Below are 21,421 nucleotides of genomic sequence, written 5' to 3'. Positions count from 1 at the left end.
TTAAAGACAAAAAGAAACTTGAAATTCATTTCAATGTCAAGGAAGTCTTTGGTGTCCAGTTCACAATGTGTTTAGCCTAGCTTAGCATAAAGACTGGAAGAAAAGGGAAATTACTGGTTTAGCACATCGAAAGAGAAAATATCCACTGACCAACAACTCCAAATCTGTGCAATCTGTGTATCTAGACCTAGAGGCTAACTTTAAGCTAAGTTTATTTCGTTATCTAAACTACCTGAATCTAAACAAATCATGAGCATCAGACACAACTGTCCAGTATTTACTGAGCTGACGGATGATTAACCAATTCATCAATTTCAGTGTCATTGCCAAAAGATGTCCAGTCCAGGACACATTTAGCCTAGCTCAGAACATTTAGCCTAGCTCAGAACAAAGACTGGAAACTGCTAGCCTAGCACAGTCAAAAGAGAAAATATCCCGTCTGATCAGCATGTTGTATCTTGTTTATTTAACAAGTGTAGGTGTAGACATGTAACAAGGACACATTGGGTTTTGTTGACCAATAGCTCCTCTGCTAACTTCTGCTAACCCAGCTGATTATTGGGTTGACTGGTGACTAGATTGTTAGCTAACATGATACAACAGGAGTTTTTGAAAGGTGTATGTCAACCAGCTCATCTTCTGTGCTTGTTTAGTGTTAAGTAACAAATCAACTGAGAAAGACGCCGACTGATGAAGTTACGGAGCTCCTTCATTCACAAAATGTTATATTTTTAATATCGTTAGCACCTAAACAAGTTACAACAAAATAATAACTGAATGAAATGATTGGACAAGAATTTCAGTGTCATTCTAGTTATTTACCATAAAAACTCATCACAAGATGTAATATTAAAATTTCCTCTTAAATTTTTCATTAATATCTATAGTCAGAAATACAAAATGTATATTTTCTTCACATTAACTATGACAACAACAGTATCTTACAATTAAAACCAGTTTCACATTATATTAGACAACCTGCTGTACAAAGAACAGAAACTCTCGACAACACTGGAATCAAGTCTTTTGATTTGTGTGTTGTTGATTTGACACATACACTCAGTGTCCACTTTATTAGGTACACCTGAACAGTCTAATGCAATCCAAAACAACTGTTGTCGTCTTTTATGATGCTTATAATATTTCGTTTTTAGTCATCATGGTGTTCATTAAATTATATGTTCTAGTATCGAGGTCAAAGTCAGTGGTGTTGTAATGGACTGCATTATATTCAGAGCTGTGTCTAGAATACTAGAAACACCTCTGAATATAACGTAGTCCAGTACAACAACACCACTGACCTCAATAATGAACACATTGTCAACCAAAACTGAACTTTATGTCGACTTTATGTTGTATTGAATTGCCATCGATCGCACGGGTGCACCTGATAAAGTGGAGGGTATTTGTCAGTTTTATAAAGCTGGCTTAAAATGCATCTCAACAAGATCCATATTTCATAATTAATTACAAGATTTTTATCTCGTAACAACGAGATCCGAACTCCTAATTACGACATCTTTGTATGATAACGACTGTTTGTTAGTTTTGCTTTAAGTCAGCTTTAATGTCGAATGTGTCAAATCGAGCTGAGTGACTTCTGAAGACCAGGACTCTCTCTCTGGTTTCACCTCTGACCACACCCAACAGTGATGTCACAGCGTCCAGGAGTACACCTGTACATCACTGCAGCGAGGCGAGGAGTTAAACCAAGTTAAGTTACTCTTCAACAAACCTTAATTACCCCCAAAACCCCCAAAAAGTACTGTTGTTCAACACTGTAAGAAATAGAAATCAGTGACATGGCACTTCTGACATTGGCATCCATAATGTTACTTTCAGAGGCTCAGAAAAATCTTTCCCAAGATTAAAACCAACATCAATCTACACAGAAACGAGGTATTTATTTAACTACTATACTACAGTAATTAATGACATCTTTATTCCTTCATCTCCATACAGAAATAATATGAAATATTTATTTCTTCCAAAAAATTAGGTGCAGGCACACATTTCCTCGTAACATGTTTTGAACATGTTTCAGTAATACTGACCTCTAACAGATGTTATCAGAAATCTAAAGAAAAAGGTTTTGTATAAATGGCACATGCCTTAAAATTATCTAAAATTTAAAAAAATTAAATTATTACGTTTAAATCTATTATTAGACCCAAATTGAACATGTCTGTGTTAAACTACGTATTTTATTCAGCAGGCTCACTACAGGTCAGCAGGATGTTCACTACAAACACAATAACAAACATCTAGCTACAGGTTTTGTGCTTTTTAATAGATTTTATCGCAGTAAATCTGAAGCCTCTTCTTCTGGCTTCTGTTCCCTTTTAAAGAAAGTTCACTCGTGTGACTCGTTCCAGATGTTTCTGTACGAGATCATGCGGATTGCGTGGAATCAAACGACGTGAACGTGGGCACAGAGAATACTGGATTCTGATTGGCTAGAGGTTCATTATTTTCATATCTCATGCCGAGATGTTTGGACAGCGATTGTCCAATGACAGCTTAGCAACCGGACCTATTTTGTGGCGTTACAGGTGACATTAGAAAAACCCTGTTCAGGACTGGACCATCCACTGTGTGGGAGACGGTCCTGCATGAGATTCTACATCAGCGTTTATGCTAACGTTAGCATGTCTGTCCTGGACTTTCTTCTGATTCGGGGAAGTTCAAAGTTCATCATGTCCAAATCTTTTTCTCTTGTAAAAAGTAAAAAATATTGTTGTGAACAATAAAAGCATAAATCTGCACTTTGTGTTGCCTCTCCAAGTTGATTATTTTACGCTTTATACTCAACATCTGAACAGTGTGATGTTTCTTTCTTTCTTATAACCCTAGAGCTAACCAGCTTTAGCAACAACACAAGAACAATGCTGCTCCTTTATTTCTGTCCTCTACCTTTAACCATCAGCCGGTGAGGAGGTTGTCATGTTACGCAGTCCCGAGTTAGCATGTGCAGAGTTCTGATTTCAAACGAGTCGGCGGGAAAACTTTAGTCATTTTAAATGGAGACGGAGTTTCCCACCAACTTATAAAGCTAATGCTAATAAGCTAGCTAGCAACAGTTGTCATTGTCATTTCCAAAATAGAAGAGAAAGAGTTTTGATGGTAATTCTGCTAAATGATTGTAAATTGTGCTAAACTGGAAAGATTGACAGACAGCTTTATTTTGATTGGTCGTATAGCCATGCTATAACTGACGCAATCCCTCGGGCCAATCAGAAGTCAGTATTTCCCTCAGATCTTGGTATACAGCACTTCACTACATATCGTCAACATATTGATTATGAACATGTGTTTTGCATTTCATAAAATGAATGAAATCATGTTGAACACGTTTCAGTAAAAAGACAAAAACAACCTAAAAGGTTATAACTGATCGTCCAACTCATGAGATAATTATTGTATGAAACACTTTGGTGTAATTCTACGTACGAACAGTTTGTTGTGGAAAAGCAACAGAGGAGAATTAAGAGGACCCTGGTTCACCGCCCCTCCTGACGGGACAATGAAGAGTATTTTATGATTTGTGAAAGGTTACTCATACGTTACCTCTCACGGACTCTAACTCAGTTTAGATTTAAGGTGTTTTTAAGATCAGCCCACAGACGTTTTATTAGACAGATTATTTTGTGTTAAGGTTACAGTTACGATCACCTTTAATGATTGCTGCATTTATACGAGTGTCGTACCACTGGACCTGCGGCGTCCTCCGTCCTGTTTCAGGGTTTGAGGCCTCCCAGGCACATGTACTTGATATCCAGATACTCGTCGATGCCGTACTTGGAACCTTCGCGACCCAAACCGGACTGTTTGACCCCGCCGAATGTGGCCTCCGGGGTGGACAGGAGGCCCTCGTTGACTCCAACCAGCCCCACCTCCAACGCCTCAGCCACACGCCAGATCTGACTCACATCCTGCGAGTAGAAGTAACCTGAAAACAGAGAAACAAGAGCGTTTAAAGCAACAGAGAGACCACCAAAACCCAAGACTGTCCTGAGATCAGACCAACAGAAGAACCCGGCTGGGTTCTTTTTAAGGCTTCACCTCCTTCAAAATCCACCTTTCAAGACTGAATATGTCATAACGGGTCAACATGGCTCCTCCAAGTGTCCTCCTCTCACCTACAGTCAGTTAGGATAACTGGACTGTCCTTTGTTCCAATCTTCATTTCATACGACGACTCGATAAAAACTCAGCAGTCTAAAATAGGAACTCAGTCAGTGCTTTTATCAACACGGCTGCTGGTCTCACCACAAAGATGGCGCCGTTAATTTGGGGAAGAGGTTCACATGCGGCCCACTATCCCTCAGTCCTTCAAAGGCCACAAGGTACGCCTTGTAACCTGCATCTTTAAATGAACGAGAGGAAGATGGCAAGACGTGACGAAGGTTCAGCGACTCCTGGAGATTCATGAAAACTCAATAAAACCAACATGTTTTGGTAAAATGCTGCTTTCTTTGGTTTAATAGCTCCGTCTGTCGTTTGTTGATATGCTCCTGGATCTGTCGGCATACTTGTTTCACATCATTGCCCGAGTTTGGGTTTACATTTTATCATTGAACACACAGTTCAGAGTTCAGACTGCAGCTCACCTGCCAGCCCGACATTAGACGCATTAGCAATCGCCAGAGCCTCTTCCTCCGAGCTAAACCTGAGAATCAGAAACAAAAGTTCTGGTTGGTCAACAAACATCTTCAGCACCTGAATACCAGCAGCTCGTTTTCTTCCACTATAAGCATGTGCATATAAAGTATATGGAGTGACAAACGTGAAAAACTGTTTCTATAAGTAAAAGCAAAGTTCTTCTAATAAACAAAGAAATCTCAAACTCACAAACTCAAATGTCTCTGGTGTTATTCTAACGCAGCTGCTGTCGAGTTTCAGCCGGTTTGAAGCTGCTTTAACTGACAATAAGTAAAAACACATTCGATCCAGCCTACAGACCTGATGACGGGCAGCAGCGGGCCGAAGGTTTCCTCCTGCGTGCAGAGCATCTCCGTGGTGACGTCGGCCAGCAGCGTGGGCTCCATGAAGGACCCGTCCAGACGCTTCCCGCCCTTCAACACCTTCGCTCCCCTGGACACTGCATCTGATATCTGGTGGACCACCTGGAGGCAGAGGGGCTCGGGTGTTGAGACCTCTCACACGTCTTTGGTGTTATGTCAGTACAGGTCATTGATCTACTCAGAACATCTCATATCAGTCCCATATTACCAGTCCAGCTCTAGTTGTCTGTCCCGCTCAGGACTAAAACTACAGACTTCAGTCAGTCAGCATCGTCCCAACTAAAGATGCCGTTTACCTTCTCTGCAGCTCTGGTGTTGATGAGCGGCCCCTGGGTGGTGTCGGGCTCTGAGCCGTGACCCAGACGGAGCTCAGCGTCCATCGCTCGGCTCAGCTTCTCCATGAAACGGTCGTGGATGCCGCTCTGCACCAGAAAGCGGTTGGAACACACGCACGTCTACAGGAAGAGGAAGAGGACAGTGACGACGACATGACCACAGAACCTCGGTGTTAAAGCAGCTGACCATTTGTTCTTCGTCCGCTCCTCATCGTCAGACTCGAGGCTACGCCAGCAAACCACGTGGGCTTCGTGGATAATTGGCGGACTTTCTGGAGGAGACCTGGTCTGATGAGGAGAGACGGATGGAGCGGCTCTCATATCTAGAAATCTGACCGACTTTATTAGTGAACCGAAACCGTGACAACCCAGAGTCCAGACCAGGAGGCAGAGTCGCAGTCCTACACGCTTCCCTGCGCTTCCATTAGAGCAGTTACCCCCAAAACCCCATAATGACTGTGTCTGCCCCCCCCACCACTTAAATTAATTCAACCAAAGTTAAACAGGAGAGGAGTCGTTAATAAAAACTTAATAATTAAGACCACCGCTGCTATAGGCCAAAACAATGAAGTGTGGACATCAGATCTCTGTCGTCTAAAGCTGTTTTAGTAAACGAGCTAATATCAGAGAATCATATTGATCTTTAAGGGCTGCCTCTGTCACCTCCGTAACATTAAACATCAGGTGTGGAATACAGATGGTACCTCAGTGTTTTAAGTTTTGTAAAAGTTCATTCATAACACATCACAACACTGTGAGCTCATCCCAGTGTTACCTGTCCAGAGTTCCTGAACTTGGAGGCCATGGCTCCGCCCACCGCCTTGTCGACATCGGCGCTGTCGAACACGATGAAAGGGGCGTGGCCTCCCAGCTCCATGGACGCCTTCTTCACAGTGTCAGCAGCGAGTTTCAGCAGCACCTGAGGAGGAGAAGCCCGCATCGTTTAACTACTGTTGATGGCTGATCAGAAACATTACAGTTCATATATTCTATTATTATGCTGGAGAAGTCAAACATCTTCAGTTCATCAGGTGATAATATTTTGTGTTAATAATCAGAATCTGTAAAGTCACTAAACTGTCAAAATAAATGTAGTGCAGTAAAAATATTTGTCTCCAAAATGGAAAATGTGCAATTTTTAGGTACTGTACTTAAGTAAAGTATTCCAGTAGTACTGTACTTAAGTAAAGTACAGTACTTAAGTAAAGTACAGTACTACTCATGCACTTAGTTACATTCCACTGACAATAATTCACTTTTTAAAAAGGTATTTTGATCACAGTTGAGTTGATGTGAATCCAGTCTGCTGACCAGCACATTAAAACCACATCCAGACACCAGAGAGGAGGTCTGAACAGCGCCCCCCCCTGGACACTGAAGAAATGCAGTGATGATGAATATTCATCCAATTCATCTTGTTTTGAACACTGAGTGTATTTATTTTATTCCACATTCACTGACGCAGTCCAGTCACCCGTCAGCCAAGACGACCAGCAGAGGGCGCTGCAGGACTCTCAGGATCTAACCTTGCCGGTGGCGGTGGAGCCCGTGAAGGAGATTTTGCCCACCAGTGGGTCGGTGCACAGAACCTCCCCGACTGACGGAGTCTTCTCTCTGGAGCAAGGAACCACATTAAAGACCCCCGCCGGGATCCCCGCCTGCTCCGCCAGCTGTACAACCAGACGTCACAAATGATTTCATTCACAGAACGACGTGAAAACTCAACAACACGGGAGGTTAAACAGGGAGCATGAAACCTGATCCGACCTCAGCCAGAGCCAGAGCCGACAGCGGCGTGTCCTCAGCCGGTTTGACCACCACCGTGCAGCCGGCAGCCAGAGCAGCTCCAACCTTCCTGGTGATCATAGCGCTCGGAAAGTTCCACTGTGGAACAACACGACAGTTAGACGACAAGTCACCGAAGTCGGTGGGATCCGTCCTGAGGGGACCACGACTGTCTGTACAGAATTTCATGGGAAACAGTTTCATAACATATTTCAGTCTGGTGGGCCGACCGCCCACAGAGCCCCATCACTCACAGGACTGAATATAAGATCACCTGAAAACCTTCTTACTGGCTGCTCACCGGTGTGATGATGGAGGCGACCCCCACAGGCTGTTTGAGGAGGAAGATCTTTCGGTCTTTGGCGGGTGACGGGACGACGTCGCCGTACACTCGCCGAGCCTCCTCCGAAAACCACTCTAGGAAGGAGGCGGAGTACGCAATCTCCCCGAGAGACTCCCGCAAGGGTTTACCCTGAAACACACACACACACACACACACACACACACACACACACACACACACACACACATAACGACACTGCAGCCACTCACACACTCAATGTGAGAAATCTAACAGCTGCATCTCTTAGAATCCAGTGAAAACGCTTGTTTCTCCGGATTATCTACAGTCAAAAAAACTGGAGACAAATCTACACTTCATGGCCAAACGTATGTGGACAGCCCGTCCATGCACCTCAGTGTACTTTTGCTTTGGGTCTGCCGTTTAGAGTTCAAACTATTAGCTGATTCATCGATTAGTCGACTAAAGCTATTTAGATAACTGATTCATTGTTTTGGTCCTTTTTTAAGCAAATATTTCAAGCTGCTTTATATCCTGGAATATATCCTGGAATATATCCTGGAATATATCCTGGAATATATCCTGGAAACACAGCACACGTTGATTAAAGATGTGACCCGTCAAGCTTTTGAAATCTATGAAATCTTAAAATCTTCTCCCACATGGTTTCAGTGTTCTTCCAGCTTTGTGTCTGTGCCTCTGTCGACATGATACTCACACATTCGAATGTGATCAGTTTGGCCAGGTCTTCTTTGTGCAGCGTCAGCAGGTCGAACCACTTCCTCAACAGGACGCTCCTCTCCTGCAGGACAAACCGATCACATCACATCAGTGCGGAGACTAAACGTTTGCAGATGGTTAATATTCTGAAGGACTTGGCAAGAAGTGAAGTGTCATCGGAGGTGAGCGCGACCGGGAGGTTTAGTCAACCTGGTTCTTGCTTGCTGAAACAAACTAGATTAATATTTCACAGAGTGGAAAATGTCAAAAAGTGAGCAGGAGGACTCCTCCTCCACCACAGGGTCCCTCAGGGACACGTTTGGCCAGAGGTTCATTTAAACAAATTATTGACGAAATATGTATGTCTATATCTATCTGATAATCCTAAAACAATTAGCTGTTCAACTAAAACTTAATAACAACTGTGATAATTGTTAAGTCATTCTCTAGTTTCAGATTCTTCATGTGAGGATTTGCTGACGTCCATCCAGGCGTCTTGGATATTTGACACAAAATAATTGTCAAATAAATCAATAGTGAAAATAATCCTCACGTGCAGCCTCATTGTCAGCTGTATTAAAACAGTCTTTTCAACTTTGGAGGTTCATGTTTGGATTGAAACGGAAGAAACCAAGCGGACACACGTCTTCTAAGGCTCCCTATTAGCAGAGTATTTTTACACTGTGGTATTACTACTTTTAACTATGTGAAAGATATGAGTACTTCCCCCACTGCTGCTGTTGTTAGACTTCAGCCTCGTTTATGGTGTGTTTATTAATACATGTTTGATAAATGACCTATAATCAATCACAGTCAGCACCCTCATAATCCAATTTATTGGCCTCAGTTGGCTCACCGTGAATTACACAGTCAGTCTTGCTTCTCCAGACAGGCTGTTAATGAACTGTAGAAATACACCCGCCGTGAAGAGACCAAATGCCGAAACTCCATTCAAATATTTCGCAGTTTAATGTGGTCACGTTTAATGGCCAAGGTTCGTGTTTTATGAACGCAACCGGCAGTCTTCCTGTATCGTTGAGAGATATGTATGTATGTATGATATATGGCTAACACTCTGTAAATCCGTATTTTTGGCAAGGCTTTTGGCTGGTCCACGTTCATGCAATTAAAAACTAATGTGAAACTCTGGATTTTATCTAAATACTGTGTTGTTAGATGAATAACGTGCATGCCGAATTGAAATTTGGTTCTCTCGGTTGTGGACATAACCTGTGTTTTGGTGCTTTTCTGACGGATATGCACCATTTATATGAAATTAACAGTTTTTCGAATGAAGTCCGGCTACAGCGGCATCAGCCAGCATCAGCCTACCTTAGCAGTGTACTGCTTCCAGGAATGAAACGCCTTGTACGCAGCGTCCACAGCCTGCTTGGCCTCAGCCGGGCCACAGTCCGACACCCTGGCTATCTCCTTGCCGGTGGCCGGGTCCAGAACGGGGAACACCGAAGCTGCGGAGATCCAGCGACCGTCCACGTAGCCCTGCGTCCGTAGCAGCGGAGCGGAGACATCCAGGCTGTAGTGTCTCTGCATGGCGGCGGGCAGGCCGGGGAAGACCTGCCGGAGGAAGCAGCGAGTCCTCAGGACACAGAAAGTGGACATGTCGGGAGTGAATGTCTGGCTCGGTGTGTGTGAAACTCTCACTGTTTGCTGGCTGAAGGTTGTCTGTCTCCCTGCAGCTCAGCCACAGACCTCCAGCAGCTTTCTGTCGGTTTCAACCAGTCCGGAGGAAAGACGCGTTAACCACGTGACACCGCACGAACACAAACGGAGAGCACCCCCCCCCCCGCTCCGGACCGCTGATGCGTTTAATGTTCAACATAAAGAAGCCCGTTTCCACCAGGAAAGGAAAAACTAGATCACATAAAAATAATGTTAAAATTGTGATATCAATAGTCAAAATTAGGAGATATTCAATCATAATGTCGAATTTTGACATTTTACCTTTAGATTTTGAGTTTTGATTTAATAAGTGAAATATTTGATATTTTTATTTTGTCTTTTTGACATCTCTCAGCTCAAACCAAATGAATTAAATCATCATTCCCAACCAGTAACATGCTGGCTGATAAGAAAGCTTCTCCACATCCCACAATGTAAGAAATAAAGACAGAGCTATGATATCTTTGATAATCTTTTGGCTTTATTTGTGAACCATTTAAACATTTGTATTCTTTATTTTAGCTGTAAACATAGTGATTATGAAGTGCAAATGACTCCCTTTGCTGGACCTTTATGAATAATTAGCATAATGGGTGTGTTATCTTGGTTGTAGTGTGCAGTGTCCACTGTTAAACTTTATTAATACAGTTTCTATTGAAACAATTCAGGGAAATTCTACATTGTTCAGAAGGAGATGTGACGGAAGTGTTCACTGTGGTGAACACAGTAAAGTCTGTGTAGTTGTAAATATTTCAACACTTTATGTTTATCAGACAAGCTGGTTTGTTATCAGCTGTCATGTAACGGGTTGAGGTTTTACCGTTAGGGGGGCTACAGAGCTACAGTTTCATGTTCCTCCTCTGGGGCTCCTGTTAAACTAGCTCACTGTATATAAAGTATTTAAACTAGCTCACTGTATATAAAGCAGTTAAACTAGCTAACTGTATATAAAGCAGTTAAACTAGCTCACTGTATATAAAGTATTTAAACTAGCTAACTGTATATAAAGCAGTTAAACTAGCTCACTGTATATAAAGTAGTTAAACTAGCTAACTGTATATAAAGTATTTAAACTAGCTCACTGTATATAAAGCAGTTAAACTAGCTAACTGTATATAAAGTATTTAAACTAGCTCACTGTATATAAAGTAGTTAAACTAGCTAACTGTATATAAAGCAGTTAAACTAGCTAACTGTATATAAAGTATTTAAACTAGCTCACTGTATATAAAGCAGTTAAACTAGCTAACTGTATATAAAGTATTTAAACTAGCTCACTGTATATAAAGTAGTTAAACTAGCTAACTGTATATAAAGTAGTTAAACTAGTTAACTGTATATAAAGCAGTTAAACTAGCGAACTGTATATAAAGCAGTTAAACTAGCTCACTGTATATAAAGTATTTAAACTAGCTCACTGTATATAAAGCAGTTAAACTAGCTAACTGTATATAAAGCAGTTAAACTAGCTAACTGTATATAAAGCAGTTAAACTAGCTAACTGTAAATAAAGTAGTTAAACTAGCTAACTTTGTATAAAGCAGTTAAACTAGCGAACTGTATATAAAGCAGTTAAACTAGCTCACTGTATATAAAGTATTTAAACTAGCTCACTGTATATAAAGCAGTTAAAACTAGCTAACTGTATATAAAGCAGTTAAACTAGCTAACTGTATATAAAGCAGTTAAACCAGCTAACTGTATATAAAGCAGTTAAACCAGCGAACTGTATATAAAGCAGTTAAACTAGCTCACTGTATATAAAGCAGTTAAACTAGCTAACTGTAAATAAAGTAGTTAAACTAGCTAACTTTGTATAAAGCAGTTAAACTAGCGAACTGTATATAAAGCAGTTAAACTAGCTCACTGTATATAAAGTATTTAAACTAGCTCACTGTATATAAAGCAGTTAAACTAGCTAACTGTAAATAAAGTAGTTAAACTAGCTAACTTTGTATAAAGCAGTTAAACTAGCGAACTGTATATAAAGCAGTTAAACTAGCTCACTGTATATAAAGTATTTAAACTAGCTCACTGTATATAAAGTATTTAAACTAGCTAACTGTATATAAAGCAGTTAAACTAGCTAACTGTATATAAAGCAGTTAAACCAGCGAACTGTATATAAAGCAGTTAAACTAGCTCACTGTATATAAAGTATTTAAACTAGCTCACTGTGTATAAAGCAGTTAAACTAGCTAACTGTATATAAAGCAGTTAAACTAGCGAACTGTATATAAAGCAGTTAAACCAGCGAACTGTATATAAAGCAGTTAAACTAGCTAACTACATATAAAGCAGTTAAACTAGCTAACTGTATATAAAGCAGTTAAACTAGCGAACTGTATATAAAGCAGTTAAACTAGTTAACTGTATATAAAGCAGTTAAACCAGCGAACTGTATATAAAGCAGTTAAACCAGCGAACTGTATATAAAGCAGTTAAACTAGCTAACTGTATATAAAGTATTTAAACTAGCGAACTGTATATAAAGCATTTAAACTAGCGAACTGTATATAAAGCAGTTAAACCAGCGAACTGTATATAAAGCAGTTAAACTAGCTCACTGTATATAAAGCAGTTAAACCAGCGAACTGTATATAAAGCAGTTAAACTAGTTAACTGTATATAAAGCAGAAACAAACTCAGGCTCCATTTTCTCTTCACAGGAAATGAAAATGAAAGCATTACATACTGTAATTAAAACGTCTTTCCAATAATAGAATAAACAGGTCGTTTTAGTTCATTTTAAAATATTGTATAACTCTGGAAGCTGTCCAGAGCAGAAGTGCTGGAGGCAGCATTTGTCAACATGTTAAAAACAGTTAGAATCCAGTTCATATTTAAAAGCGTCACTGCAACAGAAGCTATGAAACAGGAGCGCGCACAAGACAATAAAGTGAATGAGTTTCCTTCATTATCACGTGGTTGTTAAAGAACATCTATGCATCAGTTTGATGTGAGACATTAAAGATGCATGATGAGTTCGTCACAGAAAGTAAGTACTTGTTTACAGCCTTCTTCTTCTCTGCACATGAAGGCCACCTTGTTTAGAACCAGCTTCTTCTATAAATACAGAAAATCCTGCAGCAGTCTGGTGAACAGCTGCTGGGAGTCAGTGACAGTCACTCCGATGTGATGTCGAAAAAATGAAACTTAAGGAAACAGAAAGGGAGTGCGCGGACGCGGACGCGGACTCTGTATAACAGCGGCTGAGATGCGGGTCGGTCAGCAGACTCAGACTCAGACCCAGGATGGGTGTTCAGGGCCTGACCTCTCTCATAGAGACTCACCAGCAGATCTACCGGGACGTCCAACTCAGGAAGACCCGGCTGGTGATCGACGGCAGCAACCTGATCTACCTGCTGTACTTCGACTCAGGTAGGAGCACAAAAACAAAGTCCTGTAACTGCAGTAAGTTCTGAAGTACTTCTAGGACACAGTACTACAGGTCAGGGAAAATACTTTTGACTGTATTGCTCTCTGGCAGCTACTCTGCACATTCTTTTAATCCATATTTCCAATTTAAATTCTAATATAATCACATTTTAACTCCTGTCAGGTGGAAACCTCGTATCTCCATAATGTCAAGCAGCTCTCTTTTAGTGTAAATGTAGAGTTTTAAGGTGCAGGAGGGAGTATCAGGAGCTGCATGTACTGAGTGCCTCCATGTTCACAGCGAGACGTCTTTATCTTTTTAAAGTCGTGGCTCAGCTGAACTCTAACTGTCTATAAAGTGCTGGGAGGCCCAGTGGATACTCACGCATCAGTCCCAGCAGTAAAACATGCCATGGAAGCAGTTTATAGGTAGTGACTGGATGTTTATAACACACTGCACTGTGGGAGTAATAAAGTAGATGGATGTGTTTATTAATGTATTGGTTAACACCTCCTCCTGTGGGGGCTGCTGTATAAACAGACTAATGAATGACTAATACTTCAAAGGCTGATGATCAAAGGATTGATTACTTCATAGGAGAAGTAAGACAAATACTGTACATTAATAAACCCTTACAGCGTCTACAGTAGTGTTTTATTAAATGTTTATTTAGCTGTAAAGTTAAAGTGTGACCGTTATAAAAATATTTGTTGTAATTGATTTTTTCTTTGCTCGCTCCCCTTGACTTAGAAAATAACTGCAATTCAAGGCTGCATTCATCACAGTCCATCCCAGAGTTGTTAAGATATTTCACACCACAGAAGTAATCCTCATGGTGGCGCCAGAGGAGATTCACCAAGGCCGCTAGGATTCATCACGAGGACCATGAAGGTCTTGGTTTGGTGGTGGACTGAGTTAGATCAGATGGTGAGATCAGATGAGCTGGAAACGCCACGTCCCCCAACGAGGATGTATGAAATGCTCCTCAGGAGGTCGGAGTTCACAGAAGTCCAATAATAAAGCACCACTCAAGTTCAGATCAGGCAGGCTGACCCCCCTCCCACCCACATGCAGTGCCCCTACTCAGTGTTGACCTAGAGAACAAGCAGGATGTGTCTGTTAGTAATGTGGCGTCGTGTTTCCTTTGGTTGATTGGCCAGGTCTGGACCAGAATCACGGCGGGGAGTACGCTGCGCTTGAGGACCTGATTGAGAAGTTCTTCAGAGCCCTCAGAGTCTGCGGGGTCACGCCGTACATAGTGCTGGACGGAGGCTCGGACTACACCGACAAGAAGCTTGAAACTTTGACGCAAAGAGCCAAAGATCGGATCAGGAGAGCCCATCGAGCGGCGGAGGGCAGCAGGCAGGAGAAGATCCTGCCACAGATGACAAAGCTGGTGTTCAAGCAGACACTGGACCGGCTGAAGGTCCCGGTGGCTCAGTGCTTCGGAGAGGCCGACCAGCAGGTTGCCGCCCTGGCCAGTGAGTGGCAGTGCCCGGTGCTTTCAAACGACAGCGACTTCTACATCTTCGACCTCCCGGCGGGGCTGCTGCCCTCCTCTCATTTCCAGTGGGAGGCGGTGAGGCAGAGCGGCTCGCAGAGCTACATCCCCTGTAAGAGCTATTCCACCTCCAGCTTCTGTATCGTCTTCAACATCCAGCGCCAGCTCCTGCCCGCCTTCGCCGCCTTGGCCGGGAATGACTACGTGAAGCTGCAGAGGATGGGATCACCCATCAACTGGGCTCAGTTCTCACCGGCAGGCAGCGGGACATCAAGCCGCCTGGGGGGGCTGCTCTGCTGGCTGAGGGGCTTCCAGCAGCCTCAGGAGGCCTTGGAGGCGGTGCTGGGGCTGATGGGAGAGCTGAGCGAGGAGAGAAAGACGGAGGTGCTGCAGGGCTTGCATCTGGGGATGGAGGAGTACCAGCTCCCTCCCAGCTCCCTGAAGAGGTTCTTCATCCATGGGATAGCACCTCCATTCCCAGCAGTGGAAAAAGTGAGAAACACTTTCAGTTTTACAGTTTTTTGGGGGCACATTTTCCTTTACTAAGTCCCGGTCTAACTGTCAGTTAGCAGGACCTCACCTCGGACTGTGGGAACTTGTGATGGACATTTAATGGACTAAACGATTAATCGATTAACTGAAAAAATACATCTTAAATAAGGTTTAGCTGCAGCCCCGATCTGAGCCTGGTACATGTCAATGCATCATTAGTGAATCTGTGAACTCGTAATAATGTAGAGGAGAAAAAGTATTTCTGCTAAATATACTCGGTTCGTTCTGTCCTGTCCTCCTGCAGGTGGCAGGTCTTGTCCCAGACTGGACCCGGCTGCCGCTGACGCAGGCCCGGCTGAACGCAGAGATCCTGGATGTGCTGCTGCTGCGGAGGAAGCACCTGTACTTCCCCGTGGAGCACGCCGACATGCCCAACGCTCAGCTGACCTCCAGGCCGCTGCGCCAGGTGATGTACGGGCTGCTGCTGGGCAGGCGGGGGCAGCTTCAGGTGCTGGAGAGAGGCAGAGAAGGTCTGCAGCTGAAGTTCAATCCAGTCCAACCTACCTTCACGGGGGTCTCTGAGAGACTGGCTCTCAACTCACTGGATCAGGTGAAGCAAGTGCATCATCATCATCATCATCATCATCATCACATGGCACCACTTCATCAGGCTCACAACATAAATACATCAATACACACCAGTGATCACCTTGTGTGTATCTGGGCCAAACAGCGCCTGTTACCAACTCACTCCACAGGAAACAATATCTGCTAATAAAACCAAACGCAGCTAACACAGCTAACACAAGCTAACACAAGCTACCACAGCTAACACAGCTAACACAAGCTAACACAGCTAACACAAGCTAACACAAGCTAACACAGCTAATAGAGTCAAACTGAGCTAAAAGCTGAAATGTGAGTTTTGACCAAAGTTACATTGAATTTGAGGACGTTATTCCACAGTTAGCTCACTCCCCGTCTGTCGGCCCCAGGCGGAGCCCTCTCAGCGTCTGCAGGTGTTGCTGGAGGCCCTGGGGGTGACCGAGGCCTCTCTGAGCCGCCTGCCGCCTCAGCTGCGCCTCCCGGTGGCCGTCACCTGCTACTGGCTGCAGAAAGCTCAGCCTCCTCCGGAGGAGAGCGTGCTGAAGGCGCTGCTGCTGGGACTGAGCAATGGAGACGCACTGAGACACAGAGCAGGTAACAGGGTCCAGGGGGGTCCCCGAGGCCACCAACACACCTTTAGTCCAGTTCTTAATGAACCTTAAGACTTTCTCTGCAGCTTTTAACCAGAAAAAGAGATCATAAGTAAGTGGACCTCGAGTTACTTTTGTTTTGTCAAACGTCTATTTCAATGCTGCAGACTCCAGGTCTGACAAGGGGTTTACGGTGGCCCCCCAATAGAGAACAGTGAAAACATTACAGAAGCTGAGCTCCGAACTCAAGCACTTCTAAATGAAAACTTTAGGATTTCTGTTTGTTTTACGGCTGCAGCTGATGATTATTGAGAGTATAAACTGTCAGAGCAGGCGGACACATGGAAGGAGGGTCAGAGAGTGTTGCACGTTGATCTCCGGTACTCAGTGGACATGAATCAATAAACACTGTTGGACGCATGCGTAACGCTGATAGAGCAGCAGTTCAACCTGTGAATGAGGTGTGTGTGATGTGTGTTGCAGCGCTGCACATTCAAAATCAACACACACAGCTGGATGTGGGCGTGGCTCACGCCTTCAACCAATGGCAGGCCTGCCTGAAGCACAGCGTCCACCTGAACCAGCTGCTGGGCTTCCCTTTACCTGAACCGGAAGTCGCACGGTGAGTGAAAACATGTGAAGTCCATTTGTTTTAGGCTTCAGGGAGGACATGAAAACTACGTTCAAGTCTCAGTGTGACACCCGGACGTACCTGCAGGATTTATGACATCACAGCTAGTCTGGAGCCAATCAGGGTCCAGGATGAAACTCACATGAGTGTGACGTGGAAGCTTGAAGCCCGCAGGTCACCAACACTGAGAGTGGACTTTATAGTGAAGCAGGAGACATCTCGTGTCCAGCTGGTGAACTTTTCAAATGAACAATATTCATTCTGTCTTCAACGAGGGGGAGGGAGGAAACAAACATTTATTATTCAAAGCAGAACATTTTCATGTGTCCTGTAACATGTCTGGAGGGGGTCCAAACTCCTCAGAAGGGTCAGATGACCGTTGTTTTATTAATTAGGACAGAAAGAGTTAATAACAATCCTGTAGACGAGGTCAGCTGACACCTTTGTTCACCGACGTCTTTAAAACCACACATCTTTAGTCCAAAGACGTGTGGACTCACCCAGGTGACCTCCCTCTGGCTGATGTTCAATCTCCATCTTGTCCTTCTGATGTTGTCCAGGTTGTTTGAGGGGACGTTGGTCCACCTGCTGGTCCACACGATGAGGACAGGAGGAAGTCTGAAGCACTTTCTGAAGAACGAGCGCTCCAGTGTGAGGCAGTACAAAACCATGCTGGCCATCATCCACCAGTTTCCCACTCAGGAGGCGTCGGGGCCCCCGAAGCCTCTGGACGACGTGGCCGCCGACCTGCAGCTGCTGTTCCTGCAGGACGACGAGGACGACGACGAGGAGACGGACACTGAAGTGAGCAGCGCGGTCAGAGCTCAGCAGGATCTGCAGCTGGATGACTGGGTGTCGGTGAGAACTCGTTACAGAGCCAAAGAGAGACACAACAGCTGCAGAAACCCTGAACTGGCCCGCAAAGAGGAGTGCAGGGGCCGAGACCTCCTCTAATCTCAGCCGGCCAGCTCCAGGTTAAGGACTCTCGGGACCCCCAGACTTCACTTTGGTTGTAGTTTAGAGGCAAATGGGTGGTGCTGCTGTTGTTTTTGCCTGCCTTCACATAATGAGCCGTCTTCTCGCCGTCGCACGAGACCTAAATATGACTGAGATCCTTCTAGATTCACCTGACCGTCGTCCGCCGTCGCTACATGAAAACATTTGATTATCAGCTGATAAAAGTCATGATTTGTTATCGATTAGAGCACCAAACAGTTTATGAACAGGACCACAACAGTGATGCATCTGTGTCTCTCACAGTATTTAAATTTCTTTGTTTTCTTCTTAAAAAAACTGCGTTTTTAACTTTTAAACTTTCTGAATGGATTTTTATGAACTTCTCAGAGACAAATATTTTTACTGCAAAGATACAAATGTACAAATTCTTCTTGCATTTTTCAATATTTATCCGTTCATTTCTTACATGTGTTTGCACTTAATGAGGTTCGAATGAGTGAATACAAATAAGGGAATGTTGAATTTCTTGTTTTATGGTGTGAAATTAAATTTAAATGAATAAACTTTGATCTGTTACTCAAACTGCCTCTGAATATAAAGTGAGTCTACGCAGTAAAAACACGAATAAAAACAAAGTGAGCTTCTTTAAAAGATTTATAAAATTTTAATATACATCTTATTCTCATTCAGACACACACACACACACACACACACACACTCTATAAATAAAACAAGATAAAGAGAGCGAGTCAGTGGTGTGACTGGTGGTCGGTCTTTACAGCAGCAGCTCCGTCCTCTCAGGTTTAAAACTCAGCTGCTTCTGGTTCTGCTTCTGGTTCACTGGTCACATGTGACTTTTGTTTTTGTGACATTAAACACAAACGCTGAGTGAAAACAGCCGAGACGACTGTTAGAATAGAATAAAATATGTATGAAACTGTTTTGAATGTGAAACTGGCTGTTTTTGTTTGGAGAGAACTCTTTAGATCCCAGCTGGTCCACAGACTGCAGTGAAACATGAACCATGAGATTAAAACATTAGTGTTGATGTTCGTTATGTTGAATTACGACTCGTAGTTTGTTTATGAGTCGTTGTTGTTGTTGTTGTTTTGTCAGTTTACAACCGCTGAAAAGAAAAGTGTTAAAATCATCACCGAAAGTTTTGACATTTTTGCTTCAAAGATTAAATTGATTCTCAAGTTTGTTGCTGATTAATTTTTAGACTAATTGATTAAACATCTTGGAAAACTTTCACAGAAATTTATTATGACAAACCGAGAGACAAAGAATTGATCAATTTGGCATTTTTGCTTGAAAAATGACGATTAATAGATGATCAAATCTAATCAACTAGTTGATTAATCGACTGACTTCAGTTATCTCTGGTGTGTTTTCAAAATAATAACCAGCTTTATGAGACACTTCCCAACAAGCTCCTTCCAGCCAATCAGCCTCCAGAGAGAAAGACCTGCGACCAGTCACATTTGGCCCCGACACACAGCAGATACAGAAAGCACAGTTTATATAACAAGCGCACATGAATGTTGTTAAACCAGAGATGAACCGTCACTTATTTTACAGTGTACAATGTACAAGTTCCCACAGAACAGATCATCTGGATCAATGACAGAGGAGATCACATCTGGCTGTAGGGAGTGGAAAAGAGACCTCAAAACCAAGTGAGAGAGAGGACGCGGGACAAGACGGACGTCATGTGATCCTTCACGGGAGTTAAAACATCGACTCTGCTGCGTTTTGTACAACCTGAGAAATAAAATCTCATGTTTCGTTGTTAAAGCTTCAGCGTGTTACAAACCAAAACTCTTGAAATAAACACAACAAGATTTCAATTCAGGAAACAGCAGCAGAGCGAAGACACCTTCTCTCCTGTGAACTGAAGCACCGCGGCTTCTCTTCAGTGATTAAAGGTGGGGGAGGGGAAGTAAAGGAGAGAACTACAAATGGAAAATAAAAGTTGATCTTTGAGGAGATTCTTTTAAAAGTCATTGGAGTGCTGAAACTGAAAAGCCATCCGTCAGTAAAGGGCGTCCTTCCACTAAAGTGGAGATCATTAATGATCGATGACTTCTCTAAGGCACAGGATGAGAAAGCATTGTTACTGAACGATCTGTGTTTGTACCCTGAAGCGACCGTCGGCACTGTCGTGTTCACGTTGGTGGTTTTTGAGGCCTAATTCCACATTTAGCGTCAGGAACTTGTTTGTTTCTCTCCAGCCAGCAAACAGCAGCTGGTGAAGAGTCACTCACCAGACATGCTGTTATGTTCAAGGAGGCCAGAATGAAGGAGCTTAAATATGACAGAAAAGTGTTTGTCATCAGCTGTACAACTGAAACCGGAGTTCCTTTTAATCGAAATAAACCAGTGTGTGCAGAAAGAAGCATGAAACATAATATATGGATCACAGAAACAAGCCCGTGGAGTGGAGGCGTAATGGTACGTTTCTTCCTCCTCAACTCTTCGGACACGATGTTGAGTTTAAAACGCGACTTGTTTCGCTGTGGACCAAATACTTCAGTAACTTTCACACCTGTAGCTGTTCTGCCACTTACAGGTTAGCTCATAAAGCTAACTTTAGCATCATGGCTTTAGGAAACAGAAATGAAAAGTCAGCGCTGGAAGAGCCTCCAACATCATTTACATTTAGCTTCACGGTTTCACAGGAAACTATAGAAACACATCGTTTAACTCCGATAACAAACAAGGACACTGAAAGTTCAAATCAAACGTCTGATCAGATCAATAATCCTGTTTAATAATCTCTGATCAGGTAGTTCCACTCCATTTAGACAAAGTTCTCATTCGGCTGCTTGTGTTTTTTTTTTTAGAACTTTGGCTTCTTTTGTTCAATGAAAAAAGGGTTTTATAGAAATACAAGTTTATAATTCTGAAAGTAATAAAAAAGAATGTTTTGGTATCGACAATAAGAAGGTAATATATTATAATATTATTATATCCCGTCCAAAACAACCACAGGAGTGTTTCACTGCTGCATGTGACCAAACACAGTCAGAGAGTATGGAAGTCTACAGCAGCCAACATTAAAATCAAATCACTACATTTATCCTCATGTCATTTATTTGACAAATCTAATTTTCCACTTGTGTGACAAAACTAAAATAAAACGTGATGTTGAATTTTCATTCAAAAAGTTGAATTATTGATAAAATGTAAACTAAACTAAATAAATATTAAATCGATATGATATACTTATATATTATCATAAACCTACACATTAATTATAATGACATTTAATGTGAAACAGACTTTTCATTTTAAAATTGGCAAAATGAACTCTATAAAATTAAACTAATTTATGACTTCCATTTCATTTTAAAATCTGTGCACACAAACAGAACATGACATTTTAATTCAAATGATTTCATTTTAATTTCGGCAGTC

The 21,421-nt window shown here is 42.6% G+C and overlaps 1 protein-coding gene across 1 annotated transcript; it reads right to left on the bottom strand.

Annotated features, from left to right (window-relative positions):
- Positions 1-440: 440 nt before the first annotated feature.
- aldh5a1 (aldehyde dehydrogenase 5 family, member A1 (succinate-semialdehyde dehydrogenase)) lies at positions 441-15,646 on the bottom strand. The gene is given in 12 exon segments (XM_070912375.1): positions 441-3,949; positions 4,611-4,669; positions 4,963-5,126; positions 5,321-5,479; positions 6,135-6,278; positions 6,886-7,029; positions 7,127-7,243; positions 7,446-7,616; positions 8,164-8,247; positions 9,498-9,804; positions 9,806-9,875; positions 15,493-15,646. Coding segments are annotated over 12 exon segments (1,785 nt in total). The 3' UTR covers positions 441-3,737.
- Between the last annotated feature and the right edge of the window lie 5,775 nt (positions 15,647-21,421).

The sequence above is a fragment of the Enoplosus armatus genome, chromosome 9 (genome assembly GCF_043641665.1).
Source record: "Enoplosus armatus isolate fEnoArm2 chromosome 9, fEnoArm2.hap1, whole genome shotgun sequence".
In the NCBI taxonomy this organism is placed as follows: Eukaryota; Metazoa; Chordata; class Actinopteri; order Centrarchiformes; family Enoplosidae; genus Enoplosus; species Enoplosus armatus.
This window is presented reverse-complemented; position numbering and strand designations above follow the sequence as displayed.